At 43.9% G+C, this 26,323-nt stretch overlaps 1 protein-coding gene and 2 non-coding genes across 3 annotated transcripts in view; 2 read left to right on the top strand and 1 right to left on the bottom strand.

The window, feature by feature from the left end:
• The window catches only part of LOC146198678 (neuronal acetylcholine receptor subunit alpha-10-like), a 128,310-nt gene that overhangs the window by 37,235 nt on the left and 64,752 nt on the right, over positions 1–26,323 (top strand). Inside the window, exon 2 of the mRNA XM_084594177.1 lies at positions 12,243–12,436. Coding sequence (XP_084450303.1) covers positions 12,243–12,436 — 194 coding nt within the window. The remainder of the gene's footprint in view (positions 1–12,242; positions 12,437–26,323) is intronic.
• On the bottom strand, positions 3,832–3,903 carry TRNAP-CGG (transfer RNA proline (anticodon CGG)). Its single transcript has one exon. It is a non-coding gene; the product is annotated as a tRNA-Pro (tRNA).
• On the top strand, positions 8,637–8,708 carry TRNAP-UGG (transfer RNA proline (anticodon UGG)). Its single transcript has one exon. It is a non-coding gene; the product is annotated as a tRNA-Pro (tRNA).

The following is a 26,323-nucleotide window of genomic DNA, read 5'->3' as shown; positions in this document are numbered from 1 at the left end:
ACGAGTTTAGTATGAGTTAAGTGTGAGAAATTCGTATGAGGCTATTGCGACTCGTAGGGTGTTTTCACTAGGGATGAGCTACAAAAATAATGAAATGAAACCGGCACATGCGTATTAGCATGCCGATAGGCATTCGATCTCTCCACCTATTCCAGCTAGGGCTAAGCAGCTAGAAAGCATAACTACAGTTTCGTGGCCAGTCTGTGAGCGACACACACAATTAGGATTCCCTGTCCTTTTACCTTTTCCCTGCTTTTTTTTTTGTTGTTGTTGTTTTTTTAACGTGAACACTGATTCCGCATCGTTTCTGTTTCAGTAAACCCACTGCTCTTCCCTTGGATTTACGGGACGTTTCTTGATATGAAACATTATACATTTCTTTTATGTTTATTATTTCTGGTCGATTCATCAAAAGTACACATATCAAAATGGCATGTGCATTGAGCTGTTCGTGTGCTTCGAACGCTGTGCACATAATACGTATAGTAAAACTGTCCGAGATATTTTTTCGTCGATTTGAATTTTGCAAGGTCTTGAAAACACCTACAGCGCCAAGCATTTCCTCGAAAAATCACTTTCCGCCATGTGTGCTTAGGAGAGAAACGGCGTCGGCGTGCTAGCAATTCTCTTTCAATTTCCTTATTGCCGTGAAATGACTGTTCTCTCTAGTGCCAGAAGGCCCCGTTTTTGTGCGGTGACTCTTCGAGAGACTGCGCGTACGGCGAGAGGGAGGGGGGGGGGGGGGGGGGAAGAGAGAAAGAATGGCGCTTGAGTTTTTTCAGATAGAACATGTGTGCGCTTTACGTGTGAGCGCAGTGTGACAGCCGGCGGTATCTGTATTTTATTTAATGTACGACTTTATTAAACTTCTTTTTTATTCCTTTAACTCAGTGACTCCACTCCACGTCAACGAAGCAAATGGATAACATGCGTTAGCAAGAGTTGTAATGCCCGGGATACTAGGTGTTGTACACTCGCAAAGGCTATAAAAAAGAGTAAGAACGGCAAAATAGGCGAAGAGGAGTTTGAAGGGATGAGTGTGGATGACTGCGACTGCTTTAGAGTTTTTGTACAGCCTTATATAATGCCTTATAGAAAGTTTAAACGCTGCGGACGCAAGATAAGTTGGATAACGATTTTGCGGTTACTTTTGACACAAAAGCCTGTAAACATTTCTCTAGAATGAAAGGCTATATTCTTGGTCGCACTTCATTCTTACTGCATTATAAAAACGAGTTGGCACTAGGAAAACAAAATCGAGTTACTTTGCAGCGATGTTCGGGCGTCAGATATATAACTGATTGATCCAATGGAACCGAACATTTGGTAGAGTATGAAGAATTAAGAATACATCATGTGAGATGTTTTTGGCAATACAGCCTATATGACTAGCTGCTTGGAGTTGTAGCGCTCACTTCGACGTCGACAATTTTTTATAGTATAGAATTAGCAACGCCATTTGCCGGAAGATGTGCAGTATACTCTGTGGTATATTCTCTGATAGGGTTTCTCCTTTTCTCTTGCAAGTAAGAGCAATCCATTCCATCGGCTTCTCTTTCTCTCTAGAACTCTACAGCTCTCCGCGCCGTCAACAATACCCGATAATGTAGACATATTTCGAACCAAATGCGCACGTTGATAGACGTGTTCGGCATCGATAAAATACATGCAGAAAAACATTACCCTTTATCTGTTTTATATTAGCTGTAAACCTCGACAACAATTATCATGCTTATGACGGAGAAGTATGAGCATCACAGTCATCAATCAAGTTCATATATATGATGCCTTTCAGCTTATATATGCGTATAAACGTAGCAAAGAGATGAGGGGGAAATTAGATGCTTCGTTATGAGATACATAAAAAGGAAGAAAAACAACAACTGCCACACACACACACACAAAAAGCGCAAGAAGCTGTTTTTCTCTTGCTCATCAATGTAAAGTAATATTGCAATCGTGGAGATAATGCATTAGAGAGTAGATGAATGAACAACCACACCCCATCGTCGACTTGTGGTTGTTTTTTTCTTCTTTTTCTAATCGATTATCTCCACGATCACATTATTACTCCAAACTGATCAGCACAAAAAATACAAGTCCGGTATGCTTTCCTTTATGTCAGTGACAGTTAACTCCATTCTTATGAACGAACGTAGTACTATTATTGCATTAGTGAGGAACGCCAGGAACATGAACTGTATTGATTATTTCATATATGCATAAATGATCGCACTCTCTCAGCTACACTTGCAGCAAAATAGTTATCTTTATTTATTTTTCTGCTTGGATAACTTTTGTGGAACAGTTTCAAAACTGCGAAAACATGACGCGTGCGCGAGCTGCAATCAATTCGATCAAAATCAGCAAGCAAACAGAAATAACCCTCGACGCTGACAACACAAGCTGCAAATCAGTTGGCGAGGCAAGTGCTGCTTCTTTTTTCTTTATTTTCGTACTTCCACAAAACGCTTGCTACCAAATAATACGATTGATCACAAAATAATGAAAGCGGCAGCCGTTATTGGTCCGTGATTGGAATATTAAAACTTCTTCCAGATCTGTCAGCAGTTCTAGCTTAAACATCTACTGAGGCACACCGGCTACTAATTTATGCGGTTCAACAATTATTTTCTTGCCTGTTTTTGCCTTCTTGCCTCACAAATAAATATCATTATGCCCACTGCACCAACGTCACAAAACATTACGTGGTTATATCAGTTTCCTCAAGCGTGCCAGGTCATCAAGAATGCTCACCCACTCGGGGGAGGGGAGGGGGGGGGGGGGGGGGGGGTCGCTAGGCTCTATGCACATCTTTAATAAACGAAACACATTCAACGAAATTATCAAGCGCCGACTAGACATTGAAGGCCTTGGACCATAAACATGTCATCCGGTATACCCTCATCACTGTCAACCGGAAGGTATCGAATATCATATGGGCTCATCGGAATTTTTTTAGAGTATTCTGTAGAATATCCCAATGCAATATTACCTCCCAACAATCAATGAAGTCATCAACTGTTTCTGGCTTTTTAAAGAAATGAGTAGTTAGTACTCCACGGTACGAAGATTCATTTCAGTTCAAGCATGTATCAACAAGAAGGGTGTTAGAATGCAGCTGGGAGAAATGCTTTTAATCTTTATCTTTACAGAGACCAAATACTTCAATAAAAGCGTACGCCCCAGTATTCCAAAGGGCACAAAAATATTTCGATAATACCAACTCATTTTTCTAAGGATAACACCGGATTTAGATAGGACAAATTCCGGCAGTTATATTGTCTTTGCTATACTCTGACCAAAAAAATTCTGAGAGCACTGCGGAATCTACACCACAGAAATCCGAAAGCTTAAGCGTTGCTGGTGTACACGGTGAATCACGTTTCCTCTCTTTATCATGATCAACTAAATGCACCGTCATTATCATTGCTAATGTCATCATTGTCATTATCACTAACTGCAGCGTCATTGTCATCGCTACTATCATCCTCACTGTAGGCATGGAGAATTAGGATTTGTGTTTCACAATCTCGAGTGTTGCGCAGTTGGTTAATGCGCTCGGCCGGGGAATCCAAGGGATGGAGGTTTGATTCCCGGTGGAGGCAGGAATTTTATTTTTGATGACGGCATCATGACGTCATTTGATTAACAGCTATATTGTGATTGAACGAACGAACGCCGACTATATGAGTCATTAAAGGCGTTCGCCGTAATACAGCCGCCATGTCCCGTTTATGTCAGAGTGACATGGTGGCTTTCCATTGTGACCCAGGGGCGTGTTTTGGGTTTCAGGCTCCATGAAGTGTATAAATAATAAAAATAAAAAGCGGGCTCGTCCGGGATTTGAACCCGGGACCTCTCGCACCCGAAGCGAGAATCATACCCCTAGACCAACGAGCCGCGATGGAAGGCTTGCACTGATTGCTAGAGTCAAGAGGAAAAAGAGGTCACGTCGGCCGAGTACGGAGGCGACGCCGGTTTTACCATTCGGCATAATTTCTTTTTTTTTTTTTCCTACCTACTGCGGTTTTCCTTTAGCAGTTCCAGATTTTTTTTTTTTTTTTTTTTTTTTTTTTTTTTTTTTTTTTTCTCCTGATGAGCCATCGCTTCGCAAAAGGAATACAAGCTATTGCGACTCTAAACCGCGCAGGTGCAATGTAGACTTTGTGGTATCACTCTCCTGAAGACACCAGAAGCCAGCAGCATCAGGTAATATTTCTCGTAATTCCGTTCGTGTCAGAGCGAGTAGTCGATTATTACACTGTAAACAGGGAACTGGCACTAGCGATAGGGGAAAAAAAGGTACGCGTAATTTATTCACGTCAAGCGAGAATGTCTGCTAACAGGCTAGAACGGACGTTTTATTTACCAAAGGATGGAACGCAATCGTCCAATTGTATAGAACTTGTATTCTTGGCTCACCTGCATAGAACATGCACACCGTGTTCCACCGATGCCTGTGGTAGGACAATCGCACTTTTCATTAGGCTGTGAGGTCGAGTATTCTGCAGTTTTTCCGTCTGATAATTGCGCCGGCTGCGAATTCATCCAATAATTCCGCTAGCCAAGAACAAAATAATGAGCCCCACATTCATCCCCTTTTTCCCATCGTGGGCTGCAGAATGTCCATTTAAAAACGCATACGACAATCCTGAAATATATCACTGCCGCAAACAGTGATACATCACCTAAATCGAAATGTATATCATAGGCACATGCATTCAAACATTATTATTAATATTTTTTTCTTGATCTTGCATGGTTTCATTCTACGGGAAAAAATATTACCGTCCTAACGAGTCGCGGATGTGGAAAAGTATCCACAACAAACAGATATGTATACTTTTCTGTGTATATTTACGCGGCAGCAAGAAAGCTTCTTGCAGGCTTCCAAGCTCGGGGAAAAAAAAAATATATTGATGCGATGCACTGTACTCCAGCTAAACCTATGGCTTTCTAAGCATTTTCTATAGCGTTCTGTATTCTTAACCATCATCGCCAAATAGCCACTAATCCATTGCAGCGTGGCGCTTTCCAGTCTTAATCCACAGTAGGCCTATGTGTATAGCGTTAGAACATAAAGAACCGATGAAATTAGGCATACTTAGCTCATGATACAGCCCAGATATATCCACTCAGGCAACGCTGCACTATTTGCGTCTATATTGTAACTACAGCAGTGATGATTTTGTGGTCAGGCTTGCAAATCAGAGAATGCAAAGAAAAAAATTAGAAATCTTTAGGAGGCTCTGGCTAGAGAGGTGCTCTCAGTTGAAGCATGTGCCCGTTTTTTGAATGAGTTCGCCCGCTTCAGAAAGACTGTGAAAAACGTAATTTGCGGCAAGCTACTCCAAAATAATCTGGACCTTTGACCTGTTGGTTCCATATATACTGGCAGACAAGCTTGAAAAGACGTACACGGGAGAGTTCTAGGTAGCCGTATGGGTCGCAGCCAACCCACCGCCATCTTTCTGTTCTCCTTTCAATATTTAACAATCGTTCACTTGGTTTGTGCCCCATGCAGCAATCAGTTTAGGTCTTGGGTTTTTAGGCATCTGTTGGGCATTGTCAATGCACGGCTTGACTGTGCATGGGGAATTCAGGAGACAGGACGAAAATTTGTTCCGAGCGGCTTGACGCGCAGGAAAATGCACACAAAGGAAACAGGTACGAAGCCATAAAAGCGACATTGCGAACGTCTTTGTTCTCGTTGAGTGCAGCGCGGGACGGGAAGTAAAGACCGCCGTTAAAAAGGCTGAATGAGCCAAAAAAAAAATAATAATAAAAAAACTTAAGGAGAACGAGGGGAGCGTAAAAAATTATGCCCTCGCCTTAGAAGCTCCACAGCTTCAGGAATTGAGCAGCATTCATGACCCTCTATAGCAAAAGCCACACTTCCGCCAAAAACAAGCCGCGCAGTTTTTCTGCTGGCTTTTGAAGTGTGCACGGGAAGTTAAGACGCCTGATTGCCTCTAAGACTGCCGGAATTCAACGAAGCTTTCCTCATTCTTCCCTTTGGCGGCTTTCGCGTCTTTGAAATAAGAGCGGGGTTGGATTTATGTATCCAGCTTATTTCTTGTCTTCTTCGACAATGGCATGTCATTGTTCTCTATACAGTACAGTCTTTCTTACAATCCCCCCCCCCCCCCTCTTGTTCTTATTATCGAAGTCGCGTTATAATACTCTGTACTCCCGCTTCGGTTCAGCGACTTCCAGTGAGCATTTTGAGCAGGCTGTGAAAAGTATTACGCAGTCTCCTCCTTTCCTTTGTTTCATCCAATCTATTTTTGTTGAACTAAGGGCACCTGCAAACCTCGGTGACTTTTTTTTTTTTGAAATAAAACACTGGATGAAGTCAGTATATTATATGCGTGAATTATTAATTGTTTCACCATTTTTAAATTGTGAAACAATTAATAATTCACGCATCTTTTCGATTGCAAGCGTTGACAATAGCAAACCCACATAAACGAGCACGGACTAGCAACAATACCAATACAAACAGGCAACCGCAGCCCGAACCAACTACCCTACCTGAGGACCTAGGAACCACCGCTGTGCGCAATAGTAGTCGGTTTAATTCCAATTGAGAACTGAATATCGTCGCAAAGCTCTCTCGGATGAATGTTTAATCGAAATTTCGGTATTGATAGACCGTTCTCGACGACGGCTTGAATACTGCACTAAGGATTTGACTGCCTTGGTGATACTGCTCCCACGCGCAAATCGGTTTTGGTTTTGAAGTGTTTTAATGAAACAGAAATAATCCGCATTGCCCTTGAAAAACAAAAGTCCGCGTCCGTGTCAGGAAAATCAGCCGTTACACAAGAGAGGTCCAGCTGTCTCGCCATGTCAAACGCCCGGTTGGCCAATCTGTGCTCCGGCCATTCCACGCGCGACGTCATCAACCTCTTGACAGTAAGAGAACTCGTGACCTAGTTGACAGGTGGGAGTTTGGATTTGGCGTCTCCGAGCGCTGATTTTCTATCGAGATGCGTGGCATCACAAGAACACCTGACATAGCTTAGCTGTCATGTGGCAGCTGACAGGTGATATGACCGATAGCTGCATCTTCAGCGAGGCGCATTAATTTTTTGCGTCATGAGACCATGTGATCACGTCACATTGCCGAGCATGCGAGTGCGCTGGAAGTTGGCAATTGCCTAATGCACTGGCCATGAAGCGGGGCCAGGAGTGGTGAATCTGGCCTGTATAAAGAACTTCCTGTAAGGGCGCAAATTAGAAATAAGAAATGCGATCATGAGCCACATTGGCCTACAATAAAATAAACTTGTAGCATCAATGTTACTTGTTATGTTATCGCATTCCGCCGCTCTTAAGGTAACATTAGCGAGCATTTATTTATTTATTTATTTATTTATTTATTTATTTATTTATTTATTTATTTATTTATTTATTTATTTATTTATTTATTTATTTATTTATTTATTTATTTATTTATTTATTTATTTATTTATTTATTTATTTATTTATTTATTTTGTTCACGCTGCGGCACAAGATAAATTCTCGTTTAAAGGCACCCGTGTTTCATTTTTCACAAGACAGTGTTGAAAAGAACAGGCTCGACACTGCTATAAAATAAAATGGGCAATGACGACCTGCTTAACGCGGACGAAGAGCTCTTAAGAGAGCTCGCGTGTCGAATATTTTAACGCTGCGTTTATCAATTATTCAAGTATATACGCAAAAATATTTTGTCCCTTGTAGCACTCAATATTTATTGCGCCTACATTAAAAACATGCACGAAACTTAACATGTTATACTATGTTCTGTCTCCAAAGTTCCCCTCGTAGGTAATTCTGGCGAAACCCTTTGTAAATGTTGCTGTAGTCTTACGCACGGCGCCGACTTTCAGAATTCCTTTGCATATCTAGGATGGATGCCTCGTTTTAGAGATCAAGCAGCCGTGCCTTTAAGATGCGCAATTTTTGGAAGTGCACCAACCTACAGCCCCTAGTCGCGGGCTCGAGCTTTGAAGAAAATGAAACGGGCTTACACTTCTAGTTTTCGTTTACGACACAACGGTGAAGCTCCATACTCGAACGGAGTCGTTCGAAGCGTACCGCTGACACTGCGACGCTCCCAGACGCCGACAATGCAACTTCTTAAGGATGCGCTTATAATACATTTCAAGCATTTAAGTTCAACGTCTTATGTCCCAAAACTCTAAAGAGAAGCAAGCTTCACCTAACCAAACAGTTCGTGTTAAACAAGTCACTGGTATAGAGCAAGCCCGAAAATGGCATCCTCGACACTATCATTCTTCACTTCTTCGATGAAGCAACAGACGCTTCCTATTTCTCAAAATGAAAGGAGTAGCTCGCCTTGCTTTCTTTTTACAAAGCCCCATTTTCTGCCGCCAGAAAAGAACAGCCTCCTACGCCGTACCGGCCCTGAGAAAACAATACGTGATATCTTGCTTGCGTAAACATTTCCTACTTGAATCCCACACAGTCGGCGCTTCGGGCGTCACCGGCTTTCTAGATGATTGTAAAACGGAGTGTGTCGCAACGACCAACTGGTTTCTCTTTCCGCTGCTTCTTCCTCTCGCCTAGTCTCACCGTCTGCTACGCTCCGTAAGAACGAGATAGAAGACGCGTGATGTACGTCGGCCCGTTGGTCTAGGGGTATGATTCTCGCTTTGGGTGCGAGAGGTCCCGGGTTCAAATCCCGGACGGGCCCCGAACACTTTTGTTCTTTTTGTGCACGCTTAATATAGGACAACGAATTGACATTAATATAGGACATAGGACGCTTAATAGGAATATAGGAATATAGGACAACGAATTGACATTACTACTTGTAAGCTTACACGGCTCATCTTGTTACAGGTACCATCAGTTAATAATGGCGCGTACCTGCGATACACCATAGTACTGGTAGCCAGTGGAGCTCGTAAAAGTTACAGTAAACGGCAATTATATGCCGAAAGCTTCGGTTAGGAAGTAAGGTTTTTCTGAATTATCAACTTACGGTAGTCGGCTTTCCTACACACGCCATAACCTGTGCTGGAAATCAAAGTAAGCTGATAGAGCTATTTGCATGTGTCATATGTGCAAGTAAGCGTTGCTAATGAAGCACATGTCTGAAATATATTAAAGACCATCATAGCACTAAACATTAGGAGGCCCCAAACCTCGCCTAATAAAATGTTGACAAATGGTGATCGCAGTTATCAATCCCGCTGTGCATCTAGCACATATAAGGAACTATTACTGTCAAATAATTTTTACACTGCATGTATCACACTGCGTGCCAAAGAGCATTGCCAAAGAGTAAAAAATAGATAAAGAAATACGCATTAAAAGCGCGGGAAGGCTGCAACTTGCGGGCTATAAATACGTCTGCCGCCATGAGGAAAGTTTCACCTACAGTTTCTTTCACAAACAGCATAGGCGTATGATCTAGCATCTCATTAACTTCCTCTGGTTGCGAAAACAGTTGTAGTGGTCACATGCGTCCCACAGGATAGCTACAGTCAACACAAATAAGCCATGGGCTGTAGGGCTCAAAACGACAAGCTCTTGTACATATATCGAACCACTAAAAGGTCTGTGCAAATTCAACTATTGAAAACATAATTAATAGTTGTATGTTTTGCGCGTCTGCATTATCTGTCGTCTTCTTTCTCCTTACGTCTTGAATATAGCTACAGAAAAACAGGTGTATAATGGACTACCTTTAGTCATATTTATTTCTTTAAAACATCTATAGCAATACCTTACCATACTTGTCCAACACATCCCTCTGATAAGTGTGTATATGCATAAAAATTTATAAGTATACCAAAGCAACTTCAGCGCCAAGGACTGCACCATATTGAAAGATTACGCACACTGTGTGCCTGGAGTGCGTTTAGCTACACCCACACACACAAAGGAGGCTAAGGGAATTGTAATGCGATGTTTAATCAAAGACCTCCTTTCAGAAAACGAGAAAGAGAACGAACTATATAAAGCGTCAAGATAAGGATGACGGCTCAGGCACACCAGCGATCTTACCAAGACTGTCGGTATCAGCTACAATACGGTTAATGCATTGCTTAGGAAGCATAAATCAGTCCTATCGTAGGACTAACCAAACTCATCTCATTCAGTCTAGGTGGGTATTTATGGACGTCGTTAGCGAATGCGCCTGCCACGTATACTTTATCATGCAGATAAAGCGCCAGCCTTCACTGACCTTAGTGCTTACCCCCCCCCCCCCCTTTTTTTTTTTTTCTTTGCTCTCAATGCATGAGTGGCCCTTTTTTAGCATTTAATAGTTTTCTCACTTAAGTGGCCCTGCATTGCAACCAGAACAATGAAACTCAAACTTTACTGAAACATGCGGAAATACGTTGTGTTGGACGTGTTGTAATAAGAAATTTTAATTTTGTGTGCTTTCAACTCCAATTTAAGTTCGCTAAGAAAGGAAGTCCTGCCGCGCATACGCTTGTCCCAAACGCTCTTTCAGTTCTCATCTACTCGCGCTTCCTTCAAGTTATCATATATGACCAATGTTACCTATAATATGCATTAATTGATTCCTCCTGCTCTTAATCAAAGTTTATCTACCTCTTGACTCCACTAGACAAAAACATTCGCTTCTACTATCTGATACAGCTGTTCCGTTCAAAAAACCGTAGTTTGCTATGATCACTGGACGCGCAGCGTATGCTAAGCACAGTCTTTGCAGCTGGCGTGACGGTTTCGCTGTTCAGACAAATATGCCGATCAGGTAATGTTACAATAATTTAAAATTCATGTTGGAAGAAGACGACGAAAACAGCGCTTACAGACGAGACAGCGAGAAAAGACCAACAGATGCGCTGTCCTGTCTGGTAAGCGCTGTTTTCACCTATCCGTTTCAACATAAGCCAACCAGCCCGACTCTAACCTCTTCTAAAATTCATATTGGTGATCAGCGCAACAAACACTAAAATGCCCAACTCTTTGCGTTGTAAATCGGCGCTGCTGAGACATCTTTCGGCTCTAGCCAAAAGTTGTTACAGAATTCTGCTCGTGTCGATCGATAAATCATTTCGTGTTGAAGGCAGACATACCTTTTTACCATGATTTATTGCATGGGGTACGAGGGCGTGCATGTAGAAGGGGCAGCATATAGAATTTCAGTGCCTGCCATATAATGTTATGACCTTTATTCCGCGCTTTTGGACTGCACTTTTATGTGTTCATTTCGAATAAATCCTTAATATAGTTCAAAGCATACTGAAACCTATTTGGATCAGAGAATCGAGGCACCCTTATGCTTACATTCCCGCAGCTCGAAGGTAAAACATTCTAGAAATTTTGGGCAGGCTCAGCTGACCAGAAGAACAAAGCTTTACAGAACTGAGAACAATTTATGGGGTTGTGCTGATGAAGATTTTCCTGATACTGTTAGTCATACCCGTCCCGACATCATGGTTCAAAATAAGCTACTTAGCTGTCGCAATAAAACATTTCTAGAATTGTGCGGTAATTTAAATGAAGCATGCACCAGTATGCTTTGCGCTATCCTAATGCATTAGTTCGAGCCAATTATTCCACATTTAATGCGTTTTATCTTTGCGGAACGCTTCCGTGCATACTAGAGGTGGGCACCAAAAGAGGCGAAGTACTCAATACACTCCAAAAAAACGTTTTGTTCGGGAAGTATTTTGTCATTTTTTCCTGGTCCAAAAGCAAAGTAGAACAGGAGATCTCTGTTGCTTCTTCGCGCTAATAGAGACAATGGCTGTGCCGCCTGAGGATAACAGCAGCAATAATTAAATAATATTCAAAATCAGTGTTTTGTATATTTTTCATTGCCATAGGAAATTGCGCTGTAAACAAAATGACACACAAAAGGACACAAAGACCAATGGCAGGATTTGCGCTGGTTCCGTCTGTGTGTCTTTCTGTGTGTCGTATTTTTTACCGAAAATTCGTATGGCTTCGCAAGAGATGATCAACTATCCTTACAAGAACTCTTGACAATATACCTAATCAAGTCCTACTCCATCCACATGCTTGACTTGTCATGCAAGAGGCCAGCAAAGAAACGTTGCCACGAGCTGGAATTGGTAGACGGCCCGTTTTTGAAAGTGTAAAGTGCGGAACGCACTGGAAAGCAAGCCTGGTGTATAGTTTTTCTGCGCACTTCTTGCAAGAAAAATTTTTCTTACCTCAAAATATTAATGCACATGTGCAGCATAGCCGTGTCGAGCACAGACGTATGTTGTCCTCCTCGCAGTGGCAGATGCGGACGAGGCCTCGGCGGCGGCGGTGGGTCGCGAGAACGGCTCCTCGTCGCCGGCGCAGAGCCAGGAGAAGCGGCTCATGGACTGGCTGCTCCGCGACTACGACGCCAGCGTGAGGCCCGTCAAGAACTCCTCGGATCCCGTCATCATTCGGCTGGGCATCACGCTCACGCAGATATTCGACCTGGTCAGTATGCTTGCGCACCTGCATACTATACCTGGCTCCTGCAGTAGTTACATTTTGGCATTACATGGTTACTTTTGCCTCTTTTTTATGGATAGAAAATAAGATGATGCACCACATATTTGCTTTGCTGAAATTGTAGGAAATTTTAAGGAGCGCCTAATAATTTTAAAGCGATTGCTTTAAAGGGACGCTGAGGACAAAGTGAAGTTGTTTTGTATAAGAGACTACGTCATTATAAAGGCAATTTTAAGACTATAGCTTAAATTGCACAGCATAAGTGCTCGTGGGCTGCCCTTCGAGTTGTGTTTAAACGCCTGACAATGGCACTTGTGCCTGAATTGGCTGGGCGTACTAGCTTTCACTGTGCAAAATCATTAATTGAGGACAGCCTCCAATTTCATGCCTATAGGAGGGCGATTAAAGATTGCCTACAGGAACTTCTCAGCTGAGAAGACAGGGAAAAAAAAAAAAAAAAACGATCATCGAGCACGCATGCAACAGAGGAAGCCGCTTTCAAGGCAGAAACATTCGGACTAAGCCTGCCGTTTTGGGAGAACAACAAGCCAGCTTCCCTCGGACCTTGTATCAATGGTGGGGCCTCTTTGAACAAGTCGTGTCCTCTTCGGACAATACCCAATCACCTAAATAGCTCTCTGCGATAAATAGAGCTCGTATTTGTACACTGAATCCAGGACATTGACCCAAATGAGCTAAAGCACTTAACGGCAGGCGATTTGTATAGAGCAAGACAAGTAACATCCCGTGTCTCGGCTCTAGCTAAGCATCGTGCTAAGAGACAGGCGCAACCCTAAACAAAGCTGTTGATTGAGTTGCGTGCTGACCAGCCATTCCGAGTTACGTTCACCTTTGTGGTAATATTCAGATACTCTTTCGATAAACCTGTGAAGTATTTAACAATCGAAGGAGTTTGCAGCCAGTCGCATACCTAAAATACAATGTTGTTTGGGCATTGGCAGTTCCAGTCGTTAAATTTCTCCCAAAGGAGCACTGAAGGCTCAGTATTTGGCTTTTGACTGGCTGGTGCCAGCTGTAGCGTCGACGGCACTGCACGGGTCCTGTCAGACAGCGCACCAGCTGCGGTACTTTCATTGTCTTATCCACGGATGTAGATAAGCACCGTGGCAAGACAAGACTGTATCGCTTTCTTTAGCCATTAGATGACTCGCCAACTACGGGTATTGGGCGTTCCCGGTCTACCATTCAATCGTTATGTAAAACATGGTCGTTTTGCGAGACGACCGGGCCTTGCTAGTAACGGCTGGTAATTTAATCCTTCCTCTAGCGAGCGGTTGCAAGGAAAGCATCAGAAGAGAATAAAAGGAAAGGTGTTCTGGGATTACGCGGCACGATGTCCAGAAGTCGTCCTTGCATTTAACCTGACGAGAAGCATAGGCCAGAAATAGAAGGCAATTAGTACTGGCGAGCATGTCATGGTACTGAAGCAAAGAAAATGCTGAAGATGAATCAGTGTTTTAGGAGACTGCAGCGCCCCCAAGAGGCTGTTGGGGATGGGCACAGGTATGACATTCTATGAGGCTTTTTTCACTTAGCGAGCAATCTTAATGCTCGTAGCCACAACATTTACTTTGCAACATATGCGCTTAATTCAAAGACGCACACGATCAAGTGATCATATATTATTGCCCGATGGCATTCATGTATCTTTTTAGGACAACAGAAAGGTAACAATTAGAGCATAAGAAGCGGTTGAGAAGCTTTAAGACAGTTAATCGAATGCAATAAGAAAATTGCGCCCTAATTGTCTTCAATGTAAGCAGTAGGTGTGCGATTCTCTTCCCACACTGGAATAGTTGTCTTAAAGCAAAAGTATTGAAGGACTCTGCTAAGACTTTGCCAGCCATTACCCTCCGTTAATTGATTGAACAATCCTCAAATGCTCTAATAAAAAAATGTTGGGGGTGCCATTAGTGCACTCCTGTGACAGTGACGACGAGCAGGTTGAGGGTGTTATGCTCCATGCATATACAGTCTCACGGCTGAAGGTATATGATGCAAAGAGCTTGGCTACATTCGCCGAAATTTTTGCGCGTTTCTTGGTACTCTGCATATATATACATAACCTAGCCGCAATAAGAAACCGCTTAAATCAAACTGCTTTAAAAGCCACGCTGGCAAGGCACTGTGCAACGGACCTCAGCTTAATTTGAAAACTTTATAAATCTTTTGTGCCATCAAGGTTTCAACCACGCTGCATTCCTAAATTTTAATCAAATTGATATTTATATTTTCAAGCAACAATGGTGACGTCCCAGTTTTTAAAGAAAGCAGAAAGCCAGTGCACCCAAAGAAAGAAAGAAAGCCAGTGCACTCAACAGCATGAAGCTAACCGCGTTTCATGCTGTTGAGAAGCAGATAAAAGGACCAATAGAAACTTTCATACTGTAACAGATAACTATAACTGAAAACCGATTGAGTTCGCTCCCTAGAGTAACTTTCATGATACTCGCGGCATATGACACATTATTACTTCAGCATATCATCACCGTTGCGGCCCTGATTAGGTTGTCAACGGCGCGTTAATTTCCGGCTTGACAGAATGCCAGCGTTGCAACACGTATACGTCAGTACGCATACAGCGCAGCGAACTTGTTGCGGCAAGCTGATTACTCAACGTAGCAACAGGCCGACCTTAGCTCTCGCTGCTTTGCAGCTGCCACACGTGCATCTGCAGATAGCGCAGTCGTCAGCAGACATTCGGGACATACACGTGCTCACTGCACCGTCTCAAAGGATATGTCCGCCTCCCCAGAGTTAAGCAACCTGTGTGGGATAGTGGGTAGTCGATAGTACTTCGTACATTATTGCACAAATTGCATCAGTGCTACAGCTATAGAGGATAACGTGCTCAAGAGCGGCGAGCCGGTGCTTCCAATTGTGAACGTCTGAGTGCTTCAGCCTTAGAAATGGATTCTCTGAATAAGGAAAGCGATATCGTTTTTTTTTTTTTCTATCTTGTTTTTCCTGTTTCCAAGCTTCAGCGGGATTTCAGAAATGTACCATACTTTTTCTTAATGCAATAGGCGATTGTTATTTTAGCGCCTGACAATGACAGAGTTTAAAATACATTGATGGCCAGTCGTACAATGCGAGGCGGCAAATCTACGTTTGTTATATTGGTTCTACGTTTTTTTTTTTTTTCTTTTTACGGCTATCCTTTCCATTGCATCTTTAATTTTGTTTCATCGTTGCTTTTTCATCCCACTGCTTCGTGGGCTTCTAGTGACAGGAGACCTCGGGAGGGTTGATAGCGTGGGTGACCTGTGTGGCTTGGTTTTGCCGTCACTATTTTTTTTTTCTTCCGCAATGCGTGGACTTGCGCGGAGATTTTGTTGAAATTGGCAAAGGTGGGCTGAGTTTGTAGATGTACGTGGCGGGTCATTTTGTGGGTGAAAATGTGTAATTGGAAGACACATTTTTAAGGGTGGATGGCAGGAGCACCGACTTGGCTCAGCTTTTATGATGCCCGACTGCGGAACCCAGGACGCTGGCTGCATCCCTGCCGCTGCGGCCATGCTTCGATGGAGATGAAGCGATAGGCGCTCGTGTGCTCTGTGAGGTTCCTAACAGGCCACGTTCTCTGCAATAATTCGGCATCGGCGTTGTCGGCGTTCTAGTCGTGAGGGAAAAATTGTGCCTGTCAGGTGGTAATTGGCAGCTGACATAGCCGAGTACTGGTTATTCGGTGGCTGTGTGACATCACGAGACCACATGGCACCCAACTGGCAGGAGCTCCCAACTTCGGTAGCTGTTGTTAAAAAAATTAAAGTGCACTGAATAATCTGCATTGGAGTAAAGCGAAAGCAGGGATGCTGCTGCTGGTTGCTTCTGGCTGCTTAATTTGCATCTTGTTTACCCAGTTTAGTCTTTAGTACTTTCAAATTGCGCGCCAATTCCTTCCTATGCCCTTTTTTTGGCGCGACTTCAGATTGCGTGAAGTCACATCCTTGACGTCACCCTAATTGACTGCCTTAATTAACTGCTTTAGTATTTCATACATTCAAACGAGGCGCCAAGCCATTGGCTGAGACCATTTTCGCCTTTACTTTTACATTTTTGTCTTTAATTAATTACCTAATTAACTTATTTGCCTAATTATTTTTCGAGTACAACATTACGTCACCCGCTATCAATTGGCACCACTCATTAACCTATACCACTTCTCAATTACAACTGCTGCGGACACGATTTTGCGGACGTGGTCCGCGGACAGAAATCTGTGAACATAGCGAAGTAATGCTTTTGCATTAATAAGAAAAGTATACATCGGATCTCATGAATTCCTAGCCAGTCAAGCTACCCCTAGGCCACGCAGGCAGATTCGGAAGGCTTGATTGAGCGGCGCTATGCAAAGTGCATGTAGTGGACTAACGAGGATCCGCAAAGCAGCCGCAGACGCGAGCCTTAAACGCTGTCGCGCCATACCTTTAAAATGAGGGGTCCGGGCTGCGCACGCGCTTTGACAGGAGTGAGTGCAATCGCGGCCACTACGCCTGCGTGGGAGGAGTGCGGTAAACCGATAAACGCTTACTCCAGTACGTCTCCAGCAAGCTAAATCTTTCTACTATGTTGTACTATAGTATGCTGTTCTATACTGATTATAACCCCGCTTTTGTGGCGCAGTGGTTAGGGCGCTCGACTACTGTGCCCAAGGATGCGGGATCGAATCCTGGCCTCGGCAGCCGCTTTTAGATGGAGGCGAAAAGCAAGGCGCCCATGTGCTGTGCGATGTCAGTGCACGTTGCAGAACCCCAGGCTATCAAAATTTTCCGAATTCTTCCACTACGGCGTCTCTCATAGCCTGAGTCGCTTTGGGACGTTCAGCCCCACAAACCAACCCTGTACTACAGGACACGTACAAAACAGATTTTCCGCTCGAAAAGGACCGTTCCGATAACGCAAGTAAATGAGAAGAGTTGGGCCCACGATGCATGCGACTGTTGGACACGTGCAGACGTTGCGGCCATATAACCCTCGAGATACCTTCCAGCGCAATTAGCGTGAAACTCCTCGGCGACGAAGTGATCCTCGCAACACAGCTTTTCTTCCTCTCCATACATTTTGCTGAGACGCTTACTGTTGGTTTTCCGTAGTCTTCCTATTTTTGTACCGAATTTCCCTGTCTCGCGGATTTTAATTCAAAGCAAAAAAATTTTAGATTTCCTTTTTATGACCTCACTCGAAGCTATTGGAGCTAGCAACCACGCGCATGTGACGTAACACTTAGACGTCCGACAAAATTCCCTTTGCGTTTGTCAAGATTTCTTAAACACACGTTATGATTGCAGTTCTCGCTAAAAATTAATAGTTTTACCATTTACCATATATATATATATATATATATATATATATATATATATATATATATATATATATATATATATATATATATATATATATATATATATATATATATGTCGAGAATCCACAACGGTGAGGACGAGATTTTACGGCACCTACGAAAGCACGAACGCTGCACTGCAACGAGCCCCTATATACAGGCTTAAAACCGAATCTCTTAGGTTCTGTATTTTTGACAAAGATTGCATCTAAACTTCGAAATTTTTAAGGCGACTCTTGCCTATATACAGTAACTCTGGCGATTTTGAGCGTTGAGCGCCATGCAGCATTTGGCGGCAAAAGAGAGTGCGAACGAAAACCGTCTGTCCTAATTTTTGGGCTCGTGCTGTGAAAATGGGCCAAGTAATTCGCTTGATGAGGAACGTCGCTATACTTGACATGTCCCTACTTTTCCACGCAGACCTCTCACGCTCCACTTGCCCACATGTGGCGCAGGTCAGCCCGGCGTCGGTTCGGTGGTAACTAAGGGTCACGTCGGTCATGTTCCCGCTCGCTGGCCAAGCGTCGCGCTGAGATAGTAGTCGCCAAACAGGGAAGGAACTCCGCTATCTTTACGACCGTTGTTGTCGTGTTGTAACCGAGCGAAGCGCACAGAGAGCATGGCAAGCACTAATGGATTAACGAAAAACGAGTAGCGAAAGTATAAAAGGCGGGGATGGTTGGAGCAGAATGAGATACGAATCTCCGGTCTTTCATCAAGTACGCAAAGCATCAGGAGACGGCACTCAGCGTTCAGCCTTTTAAGCGAATGTATACACACGTTCTCTATCTCTCTGCCTCTCACAGAGGCAACCAACCACTGTACTAGCAGGCACTCAGTGTAGTTAACGAACTGTGTTCGTGTCGGACGAGTTTTTCTACTCCGTAATTGAACCCGAGTCTCAACAAGTATGGCTGTGAGGAAATAAATCAAACGTAAATGGACCTGCGAGCAGGAACTGGAAGAGAAAAAGATAGAGCCACACCACGAGGAGAAAATCAAAACCCATGCATCCTGGACAGGGAAGAGGCGGGCATTACGGCGCCGAAGTCAAGGCGTGGTGCGCACGCGCACGCGCGGCGAAGAGTGCGTCGCGCTGTAACGGTCGAGCGAACCCGCGCAATCTCGGTTATTACCCGGCCCGCTCGGCTTGCGGGGCCAGCATGCGACACACGGTGTCTGCGCATCTCCTCTCCGATCCCGATCGCGTGCCGGGCTCTGGCAAGACTGCGACGTCGTCTTCTTGCGTCGAAGCGCGTCCGGGCTCACTCTCGCTTGACGTGATGAACGAAAAGCGTTAGCTGTGTTCCACGCAACGTAGATAATAACTGATGTGACTGACATGCTCTGTCATGTGCTACTACATCGTCCCGTTCACAATACGCCAATAATAACTTATTTATGTACTGTTTATTGTATTTACTAGAATATAAATTACGCCAGCGATGGGGCCCGAGCAAGGGCCCCATCACTTGTAGGCAATAAAAAAATTGAGTGATTGGTTTGTTTTGGGACGTTAAAACGTCCTAAAGTAAACGTCCCAGCTCAGGTTATGAGGAACGCCGTAGTGGAGGGCTCCGGAAAAATCGACCACTTGGTGGTCTTTAAGGTGCACTGACATCGCATAGCACACGGACGCCTTGCTTTTCGCCTCCATCGAAAAGCGGCCGCCGTGGCCGGAATTAGATCCCGCATCCTTGAGTACAGTAGTCGAGCGCCCTATTCTTTTTTTTTGTTTGTTTGTTGTTGTTGTTGTTGTTGTTGTTGTTGTTGTTGTTGTTGTTGTTGTTGTTGGCAGTCCAGCACGCTAACTACTGCGCCACTGCGGCGGGACAAAAGAGAAAAAGTATCAAGCGCAAGGGATCATGGAACAAAGTTGCCCGCCGATACTGGCAATGGTTGTGGCAGCGTAAATAAGGCTCCATTTTTGCTGGCAAAGTTTTCGTCCTTCTCATGATTCCGGGTTAAAAACTGATAGTAGTGTATTCGCCCTGACCAGAAATAATCTCAAATGATGGATGGTACGTGTAACAAATTCAGGTTATGAGAGTTTTGATACATTGTGTTTTCATAAGTGTGCATCTGTGCGGGCGTCTGCGTGTTGGCGTGTCTCACGAATAATTCATATATGCATACGTTATGTTCTCGCTCATATTCTCTTGCTCATGCATAAAAAACGCGATTAATACCCACCCGTGATATCCGAATGCTATCCGCCGATCTGACGCCGTATACTAAAGTGCTGATGAAACGGCAGAAGGCGTTAAACACTGACGTTGATAAATTGGAACTGTTTTTGAATCTCTAGCACAAAGTTGGGTAACTAACTGCTTTGTTACAGTGGCAGGCCAGCGTCAATGCTGTGTTTCTCGGGGAACTAAGTCCTTAGTGGTGATTTTCGAGATTACATATGCGAAAATGCTGAATAAATCATAAAATAGATTCGAAAAGGCGCTTAATGCCAAGGAGCACGAAGGGCCGCAGCTAAGTACGTTGTCAACATGATGCAAGAAAATTTTAAATCTGATGGTTCATTTTATTCATAACCAAAACAGTGCACTAATAATAGCTGAAAGGCTAGGAAATCGTTGAAAGTATTAATTTAATTTACTATGTCTGTTCACTCTTCCAGCAGCAACTTTTCTTAATGAACAGGAATACAATAATAACCAAAAAAATAGAACGATGCCATCAAAAAAGAAAAAGCTCTGTAGATTTAGGAGATTAAAAGTGGACATATATGTATTTGAACGTGTGCTTAAACAAACGCATTCCTAACATGCATTTTTGTCACTCGAGATTATATCTGCTAAAGAAATCTTAGTTTTAAAATGCGTCTTGCATGAATTGAGAACGCGGCCCGCGAGCTTCAAAAAAGAAAGAGGAAGAGAGCAAGTAAGCGGGTTCATCCAAACGGCGTTTCCAGTTCGCTACCTTGCGCTAAAGGAGAGAGATCAGGGGATGAAAAGTTGTAACTTTTCTTGCAAGCGGCGACGTCACTGGCATCAAAAGAAAGAGAAAAAGAGCTCAGTTTGGATTGCAAACACCGCGCACAAGAACAATCTGATGGCGGGAAATTTCGCGCTCAACATTAAAACTATTTTAAAACCACCAAAGCGCGCTTGTTCACCGCGGCAGCCTTATCAAAAATCACTGGGCTGTGGTATATTACAAAGCCACTTTGTCAGAAAACTACCACCGAACAGCTGGTGTCGGAAGAACTTTACGAGATGGATGCGACTCGCGAAAAACGTCAAAGCGCAATAAAAACCTATGACAGCCTCGAAGCGCGACCCCAATAGCGGAGCATCAGCTCTTCTTATCATGACTTTTTTCCGCACTGCTCGCCCCCGCCAAGATTGAACGGGGTGCATTGTTTATTGCTTGTGCTTTGTTTCCTCGACCCTTTCTGGCCATCGTTAATGTCAGGAGCTCTACGAGCCAGCTATAACTACCGAGTACGAGAGGGGAGCTCTGATCATCTATCTGCGCAGCGGAGGTTAAGCAAGGGCGGTTAGGCGAGGGCCAAAAGTTTGGTGCTGTTACCGGCGGTATGTTTACATCGTGTTTCTTTCTATTGCACCGGGTACAACGTTGAACGTGCAGTGGCGACATTGGGGGACAAGGACCCTCCTCCCCCTTCCCTCCCCTCCCACTTTCCTTTTCGTTGTTTGAACGATTACGACCTCAGCTCTCGTCAGTAACGGCCTCTCAGCCTCCTGCAAAGCCGAGCTGTCGTGAGACATTTTTAACTCTTCCCATGCTTTCATGCATGACCGCCCTACCGCAGAAGCAGGCGGACGCCTACCGTACGCCACCAAGATACCGCATTTTGACGCTTAGGGCAGGCAGCAGACTGGTGGTTTGCGCCGAGGGAGAAGCAATTATGGTGGCACAAATCGTGGGCTGTCGCGAAGATAATTAACTAGAGCTCTCAGCGGAGGGAAGACGAAAATTATGACACTTGGTTAGATGAAACCATGCCAGCGAGAAACTTTTGTTTGCTTGCGCATGTATGGTGTCTCTCACTCCCCTAGTTGATAGCGTCATGCATCTTTCTCAAATTTGGGAGAAGGCACTTGCTTCCGTCGACGACTAGCCGGTCTAGGCTAAGGATACTCTTGTTTATGCTCGCTCGGTTTATATCCTTATGTATACTAGCATAAGCAACACGTAGCTTGAATATCTCTCCGATCTATGGAGGGGGCTTTATAACCGCTCGAGAGACCCCTAAAATTGTTCAGAAGGCTCTAGAGTTACAGACCAAAAGAACGCAGCGAAATAAAGTTTGCGCTATATCAGTGACAACGCCAAAGCGACAGTCTACTGCATGAAAACCTAGTTTTCACGCTGCGTCATTCGAGGCGTGATTTTGGTAATGCTTGTGATGCATTTACCTTTCTGTAAAATGCTTATTAAGAACATGATCCTCTCACGTCCCTCAGGCTGCTTATTGCATTTGCACATTATCATTTAGTTGGCTGCGAATTTTAATGCGTCTCAAAAGTCCCCTCCGTATTGCCCGAAGTGTACACTGGCGCATCAAGATTTCCGAACTAACAAATTTTCTTATAATTTACGAGATCAGAACTATTCTTACCGCCTTTTCTTCAAATATGAATTGTGAATTCACTGATGAAATTTGATTAGCCGATACAACCCCCAGCAGCAGTCATGTAGTAAGAGCAATATAATTGCAACGAGAGATCAGAAAACAGCAATTCCCCTTGCCCGTCTAAACTTAAAATGCCCAGAAGCACACAATCCAGAGAAGGCAGACACTAAACGACACGCGAAAGAACATAAAAGTAGTCATAATAAAGATATGCGTGAAACTTCTTTGTATGCAATGTCGCTATTTGTCCGCAGTGTGACTGTCTTTCAGATAAGAAAATGCCGCAGCAAACCAGACATGTAGACGAAACATATTTGTAAACTTTTTCCGTGTCTCCAGCTGAACGAAACATGATAGTATGTTTGCTGTCATGTTCAATCACCTTCGTACTTGCGAAGGTGGAGGTGAGGGAATGCACACAACTTCAGGAAATACATTTTATGGCGGGCAGGATTAGCAAATGCTAACTTAGTTCTCGAGTCATAAGAAACATAAGCTAAGCAATACATTTTCTTCTATCAAACGTTGGATAGGTTATATTGTCGCATATAAATTTAGCGGTGCTCCAACATCCCTGTGTGGATGCTTTTACTTTTTCTTCGAGCCCCCGAACCTCCTCCTCATTATCTGATTTAGCCAGCAGGAAGTAGTGAGACCAATTTTTTTCAAGTGCAATCTGCGATTGATTGACTGATTTATTTATTTATTTATTTATTTATTTATTTATTTATTTATTTATTTATTTATTTATTTATTTATTTATTTATTTATTTATTTATTTATTTATTTATTTATTTATTTATTTATTTATTTATTTACTCCCCTCTAAAGAATGCGTCCAAACCCAAGCTAGCTTTTCCTAGTGTTCGAAGACTAGCCAGGAACAGTCGGCGTTATCTTTGTTTTTGTATTTAGCGTTACCTACAGAGTACAGCATAGAAGACCGGGCTCAACAGGTTTGTTTAAGTAGACCCACGCTCAAAAGGATAAGACTGAGCAAGGCGCGCGCTTAAGAAACTTCTCGTGTGAAACAACCGCAGTTCTCGTCAATAACTGGCAAGTGCTCAAAGTGGGCTGCACTAAGTGCAAAACGTTACTGCATGTTCATCAAGCCCTTCTTCCTGACGTGCTGGATTACAGAACCGGACTAGTCACGCATTTATTTCCAGTGTACTATTATGGCTACTCCACTGATTAAACAAAATGTTTTCTTTATTTCTTTCTTTTTTTCATCGCACTCTACCTTACTTCAACCACCCCTCTAGGCTCCACCCCAACCCTATTTTTTCTTTCCATTCTTCTACATTTACAACAACTGTTAAATATGCGAGGCGTGTTTAGGCCGCATCGACCCGTGCACATAGTGCTTAACGATTGGTGAGGCAAGTTCGCGATTATGCAAAATAATGCAACAGCACACGTTCCATTTTGCCTAAGTCATGACCCGGCCGCCCAAGTCAAAACGTGGGTCGCAAGCTGCCCGAGAAGATAGCCGATAAATGTACGTGCCGTCAAGCCTGGAGCTTTGTCGTTTTTCTAGGCAGGATCTTTCTTTAGCTTCCCGTAGTCTACCTTGTTATTGCTTGTGCGCTGCTGTCTGAGCCGGCTGATGGCCCCACCTAATCGATCTTCGTTTTTCGTGAGACATCAGGCAAAGACCAAGAACATATGATAAAGGTCAGGCAGCGGAGTACTTTGTACAAACTTTCGCGTAAAGAGCACTCCCAGGCCGCAGGATGACAGGCGTTATGATTGCTAACCGTCAAAAATGAGACGGAGAGAATTTACAGCGCCCGTGTTTTGCATTCCGTTCAGTTAACTCGTTTAGATATTTGCACTTTTCGCCAAGCTTTACGCAGCAGACTGCCAACGAGACGAAGCACACACAACACAAACCATACACATACAATCCCTCCCCATTCCTTACCGCCACACCTCTACCATATGCTGCCTTCACCTACTACTGAAAGAAAAAATGAAACATCTCGCCGCAAGCACTCAAGCTTCCCCGTCCATACCGGGCGTCGTGAGCTGCCAACAAACTGCCTTTTGTCACGCAGTCCTGCACTGGGAGTGTTTCCACTGCTACTTAAGGCCAGACGTTGCTGAACACAGAGAGAGGGAGAGAGGGGGGTGGGGGGGGGGGGGGGGGGGGTGAAAGTGAATTACGGTCAAGGTTAGGCTTTTTTCAACGCACACCAAATAGTCAGCTGTTTGCCATAAGACTAAGAAACACGGCCGTTCTCTATACTTCTGGTTAACCATAAAGTAATTCGTTGAAACGAAAAGAAGCGACTGCGTAAATCTATTGGAATCGACCTTCAAAAAGCGTTTTTTCAGGTCATAAAGTTAGAAGAGTTCAGCACTACTCTTCGTTGTGTCTCGGAAGCATCGACAGGTGCAAATAAGAAACGTTATCCTTTTTTGAAAGAGCGTCGGCAAACTACCGGATTGTCGAGCGTCTGAAACATTTCCTCTTAGGTAGTTACAATAGTGCAGGGGGAAATAAACAGATAAAAATGACTACCATATGCACTATTAAAATCGTATTCGGGCTGAAATGGCCCTGACCACATTATTAATCGATGATAAACAGCAATAAAACGCGTGCGCGTAATGGCAGCGCCAACGTCATCTCTTTCTCTTTTGGTGCACTTGAGGCTCACTAGACAGAAAGCGACCGCGAGAATGGAATGGTGGAATCGTTCCTGAAGCGGGGCTTAATGAAAGCTTGCTCGCCGCATTAACTGAATGGCAAGGTTGATCATCGATGTGGATTTTAATGATGAGGAACCTAGCAGTTGGTGAATAAATGACAATGAGATGCGTAGGCTGCGCCGTAGTATATCTGCGTGGCATTTGGCTATTTGACTACGTGTTTTACACGTCAATACATTGATGCCTTGGCCGCGAACTCCGAGCTTGCTCACACCCCATGCGGCCCTAGTTATGGCGGAACACCGTCTTTGCAAACCGGGACACAACTTCAAATATCAAGTTTTGCCCTAGGGTGAGTCGTTTATCGAGGGAAAAATAGAAGCTGGCCAGAAAGTCGTAGATGACCCAGTCCTTTTTGGCTCGGACCTCAAGAATGACAAGGCAAGATGGCAACAGCAAAGGAGGGTAGCAGAAAAATATTTTCATCACGTCCTTACGCTGCCACGGCTCACTGTCCCCTCTGTAACATCTGCAAACGATTTCCCCGAATATTGGAAACAAGTAAAGTGTCTGTTTCCATCATACCGGATGGAGCGCCTTGGTAGCGACAGCAAAATTTGGCATTCGTAATTCAGCATCCAGGTAGTTAATATTTTCTTGCGGGACCGCCAAATTCAGCCCCGTACGGAAGCGCGTACGTAGCTGTGCCCTACATCTACTAAGCCAAATGAAGAGAAATGCTGTAGTTATTCTCGGACGGGCGGCGGGCAGCATGGCATGGTACAGGTTCATTACGAGTCCCATGTGGCCTCATTCGCACAGCCGTCTCCGCTTCGAGCTTCAATAAATGTTGTTTTTTCCCTCCTCCTCCTCTTCGATGCGTCGTTGACGATGAGAAAAACCGCGCCCAGACGGAGTGGCGCGACGTTCAAACAGAAACTATAGGCTCCAGACACCGGCAAATTAGTTCAAGCGGAGCCTCGCTGCTTACACGTGGCTCTACGTAAGCGTTTTTTTCTTCCGCCATGAGAACAAAAATAAATAAACGTAGTTGGTGGCTCCACAAGAGCGGTGGAATTAGTCAGATGCATGCGTTCTTTCGAAAAAAAAAAAACAACAACAAACCAAACAAGAAGCAGCAGCGCTGTTTTGCGAGATCTATAGCAACAGTTTGGAAAGCGTTTTCATCTCAGCTTCATTAACAGTACAAACACCTCGTGTACTGCACCAAAAC

The sequence above is a fragment of the Amblyomma maculatum genome, chromosome 2, assembly GCF_055883805.1.
Source record: "Amblyomma maculatum isolate TAMU_Amacu chromosome 2, ASM5588380v1, whole genome shotgun sequence".
In the NCBI taxonomy this organism is placed as follows: domain Eukaryota; kingdom Metazoa; phylum Arthropoda; class Arachnida; order Ixodida; family Ixodidae; genus Amblyomma; species Amblyomma maculatum.
The sequence above is the reverse complement of the archived record's forward strand: the minus strand, read 5'-3'. Positions and strand labels throughout refer to the sequence as shown.